Source organism: Ranitomeya imitator, chromosome 5, assembly GCF_032444005.1.
Source record: "Ranitomeya imitator isolate aRanImi1 chromosome 5, aRanImi1.pri, whole genome shotgun sequence".
Taxonomy (NCBI): domain Eukaryota; kingdom Metazoa; phylum Chordata; class Amphibia; order Anura; family Dendrobatidae; genus Ranitomeya; species Ranitomeya imitator.
Window position 1 is genome coordinate 250024492 of NC_091286.1, and position 15700 is coordinate 250040191.

The 15700-nt window shown below is 42.7% G+C and overlaps 1 protein-coding gene across 2 annotated transcripts in view; it reads right to left on the minus strand.

Moving 5' to 3' along the window:
• The window catches only part of LAMA2 (laminin subunit alpha 2), a 1496617-nt gene that overhangs the window by 1246591 nt on the left and 234326 nt on the right, over nt 1–15700 (minus strand). For both annotated transcript variants that reach the window (XM_069726054.1, XM_069726053.1), the window contains exon 3: nt 14162–14274. In XM_069726054.1, the coding sequence (XP_069582155.1) occupies nt 14162–14274 (113 nt within the window). The remainder of the gene's footprint in view (nt 1–14161; nt 14275–15700) is intronic.

Below are 15700 nucleotides of genomic sequence, written 5' to 3' on the forward strand. Positions count from 1 at the left end.
AAGTCCACTCCATCAGTCTTGGCTACTTTGCCTCTCTTTATTACCAACCGACATCCCGATGTCTTCGCTGTATATCTTTGTCAGGTGAGTTAATGTCTCGTGCATTTTTCTCATAGAGCTTGAAGTCAACCATATAGAGGAGTTGGCTAATGGAGCTTCCACTCTTGAACTTGTATCCATAACCAGACTCAGAACTTATCTGACTGAGGGGGTTCAAGCCTATGCAGAACAGCAATGGGGAGAGTGCATCACATTGGTATATGCCGCATTTGAGGGTCAGTTGTGCTAGTTGTCTTGAATTGACTTCCAATGTTGTTCTCCATAGCCCCATTGAGTTTCAGAGGAAGGTTCTTAATTTTCTGTTGACATTATAGAGAGCCAAGCATTCACAGATCCATGTGTGTGGCATTGAGTCATAGGCTTTCCTGTAGACAATCCAGACTGTGTTGAGAATAGTCTGTCTGGATGTTGATTCTTGAGCCTCTGGTGTTGGCCCCAATGCCTTTCTGTGCTGGATTCATGTGCTGGCTCATATGGTTCTGTAGCTTGGTGGCTATGATGCCAGACAGAAGTTTCCATATCGTTCTAAGGCAGGTTATTGGGTGGTAGTTGGATGGAACTGTTCCTTTTTGAGGATCCTTCATGATCAGCAAAGTTATTCCTTGTGTTAGCCAAGCGGGGGGTTGGCCTGCTTCTAGTTTACATGGACCCATGTTATTTTCTTTAGCCAGTAGGTGTGGATAATGTCTGTGCTAGATGCTGTCTAGCTCTTTATGTTTTGGTCCTTGTTGGATGTCTGCTTCTGTTATGGTGACTGGTTTTTGCTCTCAGTGGTTGCTGTGTTTCATTCACAGATATTTCAACCACATTGCACTGGTGTTCTGTGTTTTTTCCTTCTCCCATATGTTCTTCCAGTATTGTTCAGTCTTTGCTATTGGTGGAGTTGCTGCATTTGTGCTGTTACTCAATAGTTGGGAGTGCACCTTAGGCTACTTTCACACTAGCGTCGTTTGGGATACGTCACAATGCGTCGTTTTGGGGAAAAAACGCATCCTGCAAAGTTGTCTACAGGATGCATTTTTTCCCCATAGACTAACATTAGCGACACATTGCGGTGCATTGCCACACGTCGCAACCATCGTGCGACGGTTGCGTCGTGTTGTGGCGGACTGTCCGAACAAAAAAACGTTGCTTGCAATGTTTTTTTGAGCGTCGTGTCCGCCATTTCCAACCGCGCATGCGCGGCCGGAACTCCGACCCCACCGAGGGTCGGTAGGTAGGTACCTACCACGGTAGGTATTTATTCAAGTGCACTATTGGCATCTTCTTGCATACTGTCTGGTGGTGTTTCTTTTCGAAGCCTTGGCAGTCGATATCTGGTATTGATGGTATTTTGTTTCAGATCAGCTGCAGTGCTTTCTAGTTGCAGGATTGGATCAGGATTTTCAGGGAGTTGCACATGTTGTTCTTCCAGGTCTTCATGTGGGGTGGATCTGCTGTGCAGTTGATCCATTTCAAGTTGTGATAATATCTTTCTCTTTACGACATTGAAATGTTGTGTGACAAGTTGTTTCTCAGTCAGTGGACATGCAGGTCTTGTATCCATTCAGAGTTTCCTCATATCTATCTATATAATTGTCTACGGTCCACTTCCGTTTGTTTGTCTGCAATGGAAATCCCAGGTCGCTGATTCGTCACAGACAGCCGGTCGCGAACAATCAGCGATATTGGGGCGGGAGTTAAACACCGTTTCACTTTTTACTATTGATGCTGCCTATGCAGCATCAATAGCAAAAACATATAATGTTACAAAAATAATAATAAAAAATCATTATATTCTCACATTCTGGCATCCGCGGCAGCCTTTCCCATTCCACGCGACGCTCCAGTCTCAAGAATGCATTGTGGCAATGACCCGTGATGACGTAGTGGTCTCGCGAGACCGCTACATCATCACAGATTATTACTGCAAGGCATTACTGGGAATGGAGCATCGCTAAAGGCCTAGATCCAGGGGTCATTGGAAGGTGAGTATATAACATTTTTTATTTTAATTCTTTTTTTAACCGGTATATGGTGTCCACATTGCTATATACTACGTGGGCTGTGTTATGTACTACGCGGGCTGTGTTATATACTGATTGGGCTGTGTTATATACTTTGTCGCTGTGCTATATACTACATGGGCTATATAATACGTGGCTGTGCAATATACTACGTGGGCTGTGTTATATACTGCATGGGCTCTGCTATATACCATATGGGCTGTGTTATATACTGTGTGGGCTGTGCTATATACTACGTGGCTGTGCTATATACTACGTGGCTGTGCAATATACTACGTGGCTGTGCAATATACTACGTGGCTGTGCTATATACTATGTGGCTGTGCTATATACTATGTAGCTGTGCTATATACTACATCGCTGTGCAATATACTACGTAGCTGTGCAATATACCACGTGGGCTGTGTTATATGGGATGTGAGACTCTTTCGGTTTAAGGCCCTCAAAAACCTGGAGCTGGCCCTTGCTTCACTAATTGGTCACGCCCGGCCGGCCACGAACAATCAGCAACAGACGCCGTCCGGCTGCGAATTGGCGTGGGATTTGAACCACGCTTCGCTGATTGGTCGCGCCCGGCTGGCTAAATCCTGTGTATTCATTGCAATATTCTGAAATCTTCATAAATAAATTACATATATATTTTAGTATACCAGATGCGTTAGAATTGGGCCACCATCTAGTTTCCTCATATTCCTTCATATATACACTGTCTCATTTGGTCTGTAGTTCTCTTGCTTTGTCTATGTATGGTTTGTTCCAGTAGCCCATTTATCATCAGCTTGTCCTGGTTCCTCGACATCTGACGTGGACCTTGCTATTCCGGGCAATGTACAAGCCAGCATGACGCTCTTTGTTCGTGACACTCTCATGTTTATTGAGGCAGGCACTATAGTGTTAGTAGTCTTGCCCAAGGACCACTACTGGTATATTATTTCCAACAGGGAAGAGCAAGACTTTGAACCCCAGTCTCCAATGTTGGAGGTTGTGCACTTTAACCACTACGCTATAACAGCCACCTAAGGTAGGTATTATACAGTAGTGTTAAGAGCCTTGGTAATTAATTTTTTTTTTTCAAAATTTAAACCCTGGTCTCTCACGTTGTAGGTTGTGCACTTAACCATTACACTATACCAGCTATTACACTTTATATATAAATATACAAAGGAATAATCTGCTGCTCTGCTGTACTGCTACATAAAAAAGAAAAATTAGAGTACTTAACTGAACTCAGAAACCTAGCAGAGATCATAGTTTGCAAAATGTCAAGCAGTAATTATATGACCAATTTAGGCAATGTGCTATTGTCACTTGTTAATTTCGAAAGGCTTGCACTGTTTTCCGGTATAAACATAAAATTGTATGCAGCTGCAGCATAATAACACCGCAATTCTCTAACACATGAGCTCAAATGTGTGTTCCTTAACTGAAATTAGAAGGCGCTCATATTCTAAAATCTACTCTTGGATGTACAACAGCTGTGAAAATGTACCTTGTGTATTATCTTTAAGAGCGATTTCGACACTTTTTTTGTTCCCAAAAGCGCTGCGCCTCCTATGATCCTTTCTCCTCTACATGTCCTTTCCAGGCAATAGCTTTGTTTTTTTGAAATGTTGCTGTAATTTAAATCTAACCTTTGTAGCTTTTAGTTGAGAGCAATTTCTCTAAAAGCAGTTCATACGCAATTGAGCACTATGGACAATGGCACGTGGACTTGTTTGGTAAGCCTTCTACGCTCATATTGCAGAGCTATTTTCCTAATGCACAGCCCAGGTTAATTTCTTACCTGGGTTGGCTAGACGGACTTTCTAAAGTACAGGTTTTTTTTTTTTATCATTTTACACTTGCATCTCCATATCTCATTTCAGTGTCTCTAATATTCCCTGTAAAATAAAGTTTGCTGGCTATCTTCTTTCTCTGACAGTCATATAGTTTAGTTCTGTAGCATGAGTCTCGAGAAGAATGTTTGGCCAAATCAATATGAACACTTTCATTTCCATGCTCTAGTAATAGCAAATAACTAGATAAACATACAGCAAGAAGACCACAGTTATAAAAGTAGGTTTAGCAATATTACTACTAAGGGACAGATTCAGTAACGGTGAAGGCACAGGGAAGCTCAATGAGTAGAATTGAACAGTTCCTGAGCAGAGTAATGGGCAATACATCAATATTTGCTCATCCAGCAACACTGATTGCAGAATGGCAATGGAGTATATCCGTGATCCCGCTGCTAGAACAGGTACAGAGAAATCATGCAAACACAGTAATGGGAACTATGATTAATTCATCTCTCCTTTTTAGATTTATGGCAGAGCAGTCATTTCCCAAGTTAGACATGATTGTATGATTGAAATGATGAATTCTATTTACTATTATATTTATCTATTATGCATTAAAGCATTTTTATACTACACTTTACTATTTACGCCACTGGGAGTTGCCCCTGACTATCATAAGAGAATAGCACCTCTGTACTCCCCGTTAAATGTGTTTTTGGAAGCATCACAACTCTTGTCCATGGATGTGTTTACTCCAATATAAATGAATGACACTGATTTGCCATTGCAGACAAAAGCATACGTAACAATTATGCTGTTTCCCATCACTACCAAGATTTTTCTCTAGAACTAATAAATAATGATCTTTATTTTTATATATCGCTAACATATTACGCAGCGCTTTACAGACATTATCATCACTGTCCCCAATGGGGCTCACAATCTAAATTCCCTATCAGAATGTCTTTGGAATGTGGGAGGAAACCGGAGTGCCCGGAGGAAACCCACGCAAACACGGAAAGAACATACAAACTCTTTGCAGATGTTGTCCTTGGTGGGATTTGAAGCCAGGACTCCAGCGCTGCAAGGCTGCAGTGCTACCCACTGAGCCACTGTGATTCCCTTCTATGGAAACACCTTCTTACATCTGAAAAATTAATAATTCTACTCTTATTGGCCTCCTAGACTCTACCGGTCATAATAAATTCCTCCCAATGTCGCTATCATCCTCCTGAAGGTATATTTCCTTTTTTTTTTTATTAATCTAGGTATTGGGTTGAAGTAGGCCTACCACAACCCTTTCCCTACATTCCCCACCTTCTCTTACCCTTCCGCTCATGACTTCCTACAATGTAAAACTTCTATGTATTCATTGGTATTTGAACTTGTACTTTGTATATAAAAACTTATAAAACTCCGATGTTGTTTCTTTAAGAAAACAGAACAGACTGCTAACCTTATTTCAGTGATCATTTGGCCTGTTTAAGGAGGTAGAAGAAGGCCATGTTCACACGTTCCTGATTTCCCTGCTGTTTTTTCTGCACTAAAAACCGCAGCTCTTGGCAGAAAACGCTTTTTGGTGCGTTTTTTGATGCATTTTTTGATGCGTTTTTTTATGCGGTTTTTAGTGCAGTTTCTGTGTGTTTTCTAGGAAGTTTTTTTAGGGTTAAAATGGCTGAAAATACCCTAACCCTACCCCTAACCCTACCCCTAACCCTAACCCTACCCCTAACCCTACCCCTAACCCTACCCCTAACCCTAACCCTACCCTTAACCCTACCCCTAACCCTACCCCTACCCCTAACCCTACCCCTAAACCTAACACTACCCCTAACCCTAACCCTACCCCTAACCCTACCCCTAACCCTAACCCTACCCCTACCCCTACCCCTAACCCTACCCTTAACCCTACCCCTAACCCTAGTTCTAACTGTAGTGGGGAAAAAAAATATTTTTATTTTTTTATTGTTACTACCTATGGGGGTGATAAAGGGGGGGGGCATTTACCTTTTTTTTATTTTGATCACTGTGAGGTTATCACAGTGATCAAAATGTGCCTGGAACGAATCTGTCGGCCGGCAGATTCGGCAGGCGCACTGCGCATGCGCCCGCCATTTTGGAAGATGGCGGCGCCCAGGGAGAAGATGGCCGGACGGACACCGGGAGGCCCGGTAAGTATAAGGGGGGGAGATTAGGGCACGGGGGGCATCGGAGCACGGGGGGGTGGCATCGGAGCATGGGGGGGGTGGGATTGGAGCACGGGGGGGCAGCCACACTGCAGCGGTTCTGCACCACAAACCGCAGAAAACCCGCAGATATTTTTTTCATCTGCGGGTTTTACTGCGGGTTTGACCTCACAATGGAGGTCAATGGGTGCAGAACCGCTGCAGTTCCGCAAAAAGAAGTTACATGGTACTTCTTTTTTACCGCAGCTATTCAGCGCGGCTTTTTTGGGGATTTTCCGCAATGTGGGCACAGCAGTTCCTGTTTTTCATAGGGTACATTGTACTGTACCCTGCATGGAAAACAGCTGCGGACCCGCAGCGGGAAAATCGCTGCGGTTCCGCATTAAAAAAAGGATGGTGTGAACATGGCCGAATAGTTTTTGTGTACATTTTTTCTTAGGTTGGATTGAGAGAATTACCGTATATACTCGAGTATAAGCCGACCCGAGTATAAGCCGACCCCCCTAATTTTGCCACAAAAAACTGGGAAAACTTATTGACTCGAGTATAAGCCTAGGGTGGAAATGCAGCAGCTACCGGTGAATTTCAATAATAAAAATAGATCATTACTTCCCCATAGCTGTGCCATATAGTGCTCTGCGCCGTTCATTATTTCCCTATAGCTCTGCCCCATATAGTGCTCTGCACCGTTCATTATTGCCCTATAGCTCTGCCCCATATAGTGCTCTTGCACCGTTCATATTGCCCCATAGAAAGCTCTGCCCCATATAGTGCTCTTGCACCGACATATTGCCCCATAGAAAGCTCTGCCCCATATAGTGCTCTTGCACTGTTCATATTGCCCCATAGAAAGCTCTGCCCCATATAGTGCTCTGCACCATTCATATTGCCCCATAGAAAGCTCTGCCCCATATAGTGCTCTTGCACCGTTCATATTGCCCCATAGAAAGCTCTGCCCCATATAGTGCTCTGCACCGTTCATATTGCCCCATAGAAAGCTCTGCCCCATATAGTGCTCTTGCACCGTTCATATTGCCCCATAGAAAGCTCTGCCCCATATAGTGCTCTTGCACCGTTCATATTGCCCCATAGAAAGCTCTGCCATTGTCGCTGCTGCTGCTGCAATAAAAAAAAAAAACACATACTCACCTCTCTCGCTTGCAGCTCCCGGCGTCTCGTTCCGGCGTCCGGTCCCGGCGTCTCTCTGCTCTGACTGATCAGGCAGAGGGCGCCGCGCACACTATATGCGTCATCGCGCCCTCTGACCTGAACAGTCAGAGCGCAGAGATGCCGGGAAGATGGAGCGACGCCGGGAAGATGGAGCGGCGGCTGGAACGCAGACAGGTGAATATTACATACTTACCTGGTCCTGGCGTCCGGCTCCTTCTCCAGACAGCTGGTCTTCGGTGCTGCAGCTTCTTCCTCTATCAGCGGTCACCGTTACCGCTGATTAGAGAAATGAATAGGCGGCTCCACCCCTATGGGAGGTGGAGCCGCTTATTCATTTCTCTAATGAGCGGTCCCACGTGACCGCTGATAGAGGAAGAACTGCAGCACCGAAGACCGTGGGACGGCAGGGGGAGCGCCAGGAGCCCCGGAAGCAGGTAAGTATGCCTCAGCGCCCTCTCCCCCTCACCCGCCGACCCCACCGCCGACCGTGACTCGAGTATAAGCCGAGAGGGGCACTTTCAGCCCAAAAATTTGGGCTGAAAATCTTGGCTTATACTCGAGTATATACGGTAAATTGAGCAGGTAAATTCCAATCCATCCAATCAGTTTTATCCTCCCTTATTCTGAAATGAGAGGGCCTTATAACTATATTTTGCTAATTAGTTACAGCAATAATTTTCTGAGTATATAATGTGAGGTTCATTACTGTAGAGTGAATGAGGATACCAGAGTATTAGAATAGTGGATTAAACCCAGTGACCAAACTAGAATTTGATGGCTCCCAATGCATGATTTATTTGGACCCCTTCCTGTCGTGGTGTACATATATATATATATATATATATATATATATATATATATATTCTGTATACAGTATATACACATACTGCGCATATACTGCTAAAAAAAAATAAGGGAAACACTGAAACAATGCAATGTGACTCCAAGTCTATTACACTTCTGTGAAATCAACCTGTCCAGTTATGAAGCAACACTGATTGTGAATCAATTTCTCCTGCTGTTGTGCAAATTGTTGTCATACACAGTGTAGGAATGACTAAGTGCAACACAAAGGGATAATGAGAAGGGGGCCCAATACTAGGGAAGCAGGGAGTGGAGACCCCTAGGCAGGTCTAACATCACCCTGTCTGCCCTAAGCATCCCTATATATGTTCCACACCTATCGCCGAGCAGGATACCTAATCCCTGCCTGACCATAACAGTAAGCCGTGCTTAGGAAAGGATGAGGTAACGCTGGTTGATCACCACTATAACTAAAGACAGATGGGATACACAAACAAGGGGAACAATTAGCTCGAGTTGACTCAGAGAGAAACAAAGACGTCCTCCAAACACCAAAGAGGAAGATAGCCGACTGTTACAGCTCCAAGCCTCAACAGTGAAATGGTAATGGAAATATCACTAGCAACTCCCAGCAACTGGGAATTATAAACATCCTGGTCCAGGTGTGTCAACTAGAGGCAGAGGAAGGTTGCCACTGGGTCCTAGAGTCAGAAGGACCAGGGAGAAGTCTGCAAAGCAAACTGCTGAGATCTTCTGCAGTCAGATGCAGAGCGATGGTCTGCAGCCTCTGACACACCCGTGAAAATGAAAGAGACAACAGGTAGAAACGATAGGCAATTAGCAAGACAACCCCTTTAAAGCAATGGTTCTGCAGAGGGTGACCACAGACCATTTCTCTGTTCTCATCCTTTTTGGCTGCTGGTTTAGTAACTTTTGATTTGTGCAATTGCTCTCACCCTTCCAGTAGAATGAGGTGGTGTCAACAACCCATAGATGTTTCTCAGTGAGTGCATCTCATGCAGGATGGCACTGCAATGCAAGCTGTGGAGAAAAGGGTAACTGTGTCTGTCAGCACAGTGTCTAGACCATGGATCAAATACCAGAAGGAGTGGAAGGCAACAGCAGCAGGACCGCTACCACTTCCTTTGTGCCAGGGTTAACAGGAGGAGCAGCAAAATGACCTCCAGCAGGCACTAACATCCATATATCTGCTCAAACTGTCAGAAACAGGCTCCATGAGGGTGCTATGAGAGCCCGACATTCACAAGTGGGTGCTGTGGTTACACGCTAACAGATGCAGGGCAATTGGCATTTGCCAGAGAATACCAAGATTGGCAGATTCAACATTGCCACCCTGTGTTCTTCATAGATGAATGCAGGTTCTCACTGAGCACATGTGACAGATGTGATAGAGTCTGGACATGCCATGGGGAATGTTCTGCTGCTTGCAACATCATCCAACATGACACTTTTGCAGTGGGTCAGTAATGGTGTGGAAAGACATTTCTTTGTAGGGCCACACAGCCCTCCATGTGCTAGCCAGATGTACCCTGACTGCCATTATGTAGCGGGATGAGATCCTCAGACCCATTGTGAGACCACATGCAGGTGCAGTAGACCCTGGGTGCCTTCTGATAAATGACAATGCTAGATCTTATGTGGTTGAAATGTGTCAGCAGTTCCTGCATGATGAAGGCATTGATGCTATGGACTGGTCTGCCCGTTCCGCAGACCTGAATCCAACAGAGCACATCTGGGACATTATGTCTTGTTACATCCACTAATGCACATTGCACCACAGACTATAATTGAGTTGACTGATACTTTAATCCAGCACCGGGATAAGATCCCTCTGGAGAACAACTGCCGCCTCATCAGGAGGATGCTCAGGCATTGTAGGGAGGTCATACAGGCACATGGAGGCCACACACACTACTGAGCATAATTTCTATGTTTATTATTCTCAACACATTTCAATATAATGACTAAAGATATTCAACTGGAATTTTTAATTTAGTGATATCTAGGATGTGGTATTTGAGTATCCCTATTAATTTTGTGAGATATATATTTCCTTCATCATGGAATATATGTACCTTATCTTGGGCCCCATCCTGGTATACGTATCCCCCAATCTGGTTGATATATCCCACATACTAAAATATATACCTTACCCTGGCATATGTACCTTACCCTGGGCCCCATCCTGGTATACATATCCCCCAATCTGGTAGATATATCCCACATACTAAAATATGTACCTTACCCTGGCATATGTACTTTACCCTGGGCCCCATCCTGGTATACATATCCCCCAATCTGATAGATATATCCCACATACTAAAATATGTACCTTACCCTGGCATATGTACTTTACCCTGGGCCCCATCCTGGTATACATATCCCCCAATCTGGTAGATATATCCCACATACTAAAATATGTACCTTACCCTGGCATATGTACTTTACCCTGGGCCCCATCCTGGTATACATATCCCCCAATCTGGTAGATATATCCCACATACTAAAATATGTACCTTACCCTGGCAAATGTACCTTACCCTTGGCCCCTTCCTGATATAAATATCCTGGTATATGCAGTATATGCAGTATGTCCATTATCCTGGGCCTCTTTTGAAGCCAGCATCTGACTTCAGCTTACTAGCGATGGGAGGGCATGACGTCACTGCCATGTGCCACCAGTCACGTCCGAGGACGCACATCCAGTTGAGGTGGTTTCTGCTGATGTAGATTGACCATGAACCTGGTCGCAACACCCCTGATTATGCCAGTAAAGGCAGCCAAATGATGCAAAATGTGCCTATTTGAAGTTAGAGAACTACACAGAAAGTACGAGAAAGTAAACATATTAAAGATAGTATAAATAAAATATATTATATAAAATACATACAAAATGCTTTTAGCTCATTGTCAGATCACTGTGCAAAAACTATTTTAAATGTCATCCGATGCATTTCTAAATAGAAAACTCTTTACGTCAAACTACAAAGGATCAGAAGAAAACAAAGGAAAATATTGTTCGCTACAACACATTCTTGAAACTCTTCACATTCTGAAGATTGATGCCAAGATTCTGCATTAACAGCTAGTTGAATATTCTAAGCTATGTCCTAAGAATTCACTTGCAAAATGATCTTTTATTCCTCGTTTCTGTTATGCAAAGACCGTAGACCCTGAGTGTTTGAGGGACTTTGATAGATGAAAAAGAAATAATGTTGCTCCGCAATCTCCAGTATTTCGGAGTTTCCAATTATTATAATGTTATACTATTGGTGATGCCACTACTATCATTCCAAAGAGAAAACAAACAAACACAATTTTCTTACATGTATTATATGTCTAAGGACTGCTTCATAATGAGAGTGACATTGTATAACTGCTTGCAATTATGGGTTGTTTGAAAGACGTCAGGGCACAAAAATGTCAGGACATAGTGAAATTAAGTAAGACTATCAGGCTTCAACATGGCAAAAAGATGGTCACTGAAAGGCATTCTACCCTTATACAGCATATTGGGCATCAAACAAGAGCCGGATCATTCTTTTCCATTGCTATAGCTAATTTTCACTTATGATGGCTCCTATCTTATATTTATTTAGTCTGACAAAGAGAAATTTCAGAAATCCGCAGTTCTTCATGAAAGCTCATTTGCCTACTTACCTTTTTTTTTAGGCGACCTGCACTATCACATAAGGGAATAAAAAACTTGTGACTGGACAGAAGTTACATTTCAGACAACCTTAGATTTCCATTAGAAAGTGCAGCTCACTTATAATTACTCTTCCTAAATTGTTCTTATGTTGACCTTTCCACAACATCAATTTTGATCTTTGTTAAATGGAATCTATCACTGTTTCTGAGAGCAGCACAATATAGGGACAGAGACCGTGATTCCAGAGGTGATTCGCTTAGGCTACTTTCACACTAGCGTTTTCTGCAATCCGTCACAATGCGTCGTTTTGCAGAAAAAACGCATCCTGCAAAAGTGCTTGCAGGATGCGTTTTTTCCCCATAGACTTCTATTGACGACGCATTTGCGACGGATTGCCACATGTCGCATCCGTCGAGCGACGGATGCGTCGTGCTTTGGCGGACCGTCGGGAGCAAAAAACGCTACATGTAACGTTTTTTGCTCCTGACGGACTGCTTTTTTCCGACCGCGCATGCGCGGTCGGAACTCCGCCACCACCTCCCCGCACCTTAAAATGGGGCAGCGGATGCGCCGGAGAAATGCATCCGCTGCCTCCATTCTGCAATGCGTTAAACGCTAGCGTCAGAATCTCTGCCCGACGCATTGCGACGGGGAGATTCCGACGCTAGTGTGAAAGAAGCCTTACTTGACTGCTTCCTGTTGGTTTAATAAAATCTCTGTTTTATCAGTAGGATATCACTAGAGATCACTAAAGAACTAGTAAACCTGCTACCTTGCAATCCTCTACATACACGAGGTCTGTATCACCTGCCTCCACTGACTGACATCTTTCTGCCTATGCACAGCATAGGCAGAAAGCTGCTAATCGGTGGTACATAACATAGCAGTGAGAGAATTGGTATATCTACAGTAGATTTAATTAAAACTGCAGAAAGCCACCCTGTAACTAATACACCACTGGAATCAGGGTCCCTAACCCTACATTATGTTGCTCAGATGGAGTAGCAAAACCCTGGTGATGGATTCCCTTGAATAGAGATGAACAAAACAATAAACCTAATAAATGCAAAAAGAACTCCGTTATCAAGTTTTCAGTGTGTGACGTTAATAATAAAGGGATCCTATCAGCAGGATTGTGCACAGTAACCTACAGGCGGTGTCAGGTCGGCGCCGTTATACTGATTACAATGATACCTTGGTTGATGAAATCTGACTTCTGGTTGTTGTTTAATCTTTATTTTCAGGTTTGAGTTAATGATGTGCTCGCACCTCGGGGCGGCCTGTGGGGGTCTTCATGAAGACGGACTTCATCAACCAAGGTATCATTTTAATCAGTATAAAGGCGCCAACCTGACACTGTAGGTTGCACAGCACAATCCTGCTGACAGGTTCCCTTTAACTAGTATCAACATCACACACTGAAAACTTGATAACGGAGTTGTTTTTGCATTTATTAGGTTTATTGTTTTGTTCATCTCTATTAAAGGGAATCCATTACCAGGGTTTGCTACACAATCTGAGCAACATGTTGTAGGGTTAGAGACCCAGGTTCCCTTTAAAGCATATCCGAGGCTGACCTTCAATAGCTCAGTGTAGTATTGCTCCATTCTTACAGCCAGCACATGCTCCAAATTAGCAACAGTAAAGGCTACAGCTTTAAAGTAGCTGTAAAATGTATAAAATAATAAAATATCCAATGCTATTCACTTTTTCCCAGTGATATGGAATTGTTTCCCCAGTGTTTTTTTTCAAACAATCTGTGGTCAGATCAGTAGCCACTAGTGATGAGCGAATAGCGCTGTGCTCGGGTGGTCTCCGAGTATTTGTGAGTGCTCGGACATTTAGTTTTCGTCACCACAGCTGCATGATTTACAGCTGCTGGACAGCCTGAATACATGTGGGGATTCCCTAACAAACAGGCATACTCAGGCTGGCTAGCAGCTGTAAATCATGCAGCAGAGGCAGTGAAAACTAAATGTCCGAGCACTACAAAATACTCGGAGACCACCTTAGCATGTTAGGGGAGACCCGAGCACAATGCTGTTCGTTCACCACTAGTAGTCACAGCTATTTCATGTTGTACGGCCAACATTACCGTTCAGTGATAGCAGCAGCGGAACCGATAATGCAGCCTGAATGGCCATCGGTGATGCAAGGGGAGCAGATATTGTCATAGTTGTTATTTTTAACATCAAAAAGTCTCCTATATTGATATATTAAAATTGATCATCTTGGGCCAGCTTTAAACTCTTGGATTATGCAGTCATTGTACGGACCATGATTCTTGGGCTGGCACACATGAAGCCAGGTTATGCAGGTTTAATTGGGTGCGCTCTTCAGTGTTTCAGTGTATACAGGGTTAGCTCCAAAGTAAATGAGGAGCAGAACATTTCTTAGAAAAAAAGCAGTTTTTATAGCAAGGGACAGTTTTAATAATTAAATCATTTTCAAACTATACATTAATGATGATGATTAGCAGCTTACCTGCTGGAGATCTAAGGTTATTGTCACATAGTGGTATTCCACCCCATTCTTGATGCTCGGACTTTGCCACCAGGACTTTTTGCCATTGATAGCATGAGCTATGGGATAGTGTACTATAAACAAATGAGAGTTCATTACATATATTGAAAGCCACAATCAACGCGCCAGCTCCAGCAATCCCCCCCAAAAACATTTTTTAAATACAATTGGCTTAGGATAAATAAAAATTTACTTTATTTAATTTTCATAGTAAAATGTCACATTGTGAGACAAGTTGAACGTTGGCGTATTTCGACAGATCGTTGTATAAACTGAACATTAACGTTCCACTTCTGTCACAGTGTGACATTTTACCATGAACAGGAAATAAAGTGAATTTTTATTTTTTTATTAAGTGGATTGTGTCAAAAAACCTTTTCTGTGAAAAATATTTTTCTAAGCAAATATTACGTCATTGAAACATGAAGAATTATAAAGACTTCTTCAAACCTTTTTGCACTTGTCTAAAGTAATTAAAGTGGATACTTTTTAAACTGGGCAATTTGTTGTCTGAAACTTATAGAAAAATGAAGTTATTATTTTCTATTTTTGACGGCGTGGCACTTTTTTTTTTACCAGCAAGTATTTTGATTATGTCATTGACAGAGTAATGCTGGACACATTGATTTGATGAATAGTTCTTAATCCACCAGTTAATTAATGTATGCTTTATGTAGAGTGCTAATATTCTGGGAAAATGTCTTCTACAATGGCATGTAAAAGTTTGGGCACCCCTGGTCAAAATTATTGTTATTGTGAACAGTAAAGCAAGCAGAAGATGAAATGATCTCTAAAAGGCCTATAGTTAAAGATGACACATTTCTTTTGTATTTTAGGCAGAAAATAATATATATTTTCATCTAATACATTTTAAAAATTACAAAAAGGAGAATGGTTCAATGCAAAAGATTGAGCACCCTGCATGGTTAGTACCTAGTAGCACCCCCCCCCCCTTGCAAACACTTTTTGTTGCCAGACAAGAGTCTTCCAATTTTTGTTTGAGGGATTTTCATCCATTCTTCCTTGGAAAATTCTCCCAGCTCTGTGAGATTTCTGGGTCATCTTGCATGCACTGATATTTTGAAGTCTAGCCACAGATTTTCAATGATAACCAGATCAGGGGACTGTGAGAGCCATTGTAAAACCTTCAGCTTGGGCCTTTTCAGGTTTTCTATTGTGGATTTTGATTTGTGCTTAGGATCATTTTCCATTTGTAGAAGTCATCTTTTCAACTCCATCTTTTTTACAGATTGTGTTATGTTAGCATTAAGAATTTCATGAAATTTCATTGAATCCATTCTTCCCTCTACCTGTGATATGTTCCCAGTGCCATCAGCTGCAACACAACCCCAAAGAATGATTGATCCACCCCATGCTTAATGGTTGGTGAGATGTGCTTTTTGATTTTGTGCCCTTTTTTCTCCACAAATAACATTGATCACTCTGGCCAAAGAGTTCTATTTTAACATATTTGGTCCACAGGTGTTGTGAATTCTGTGG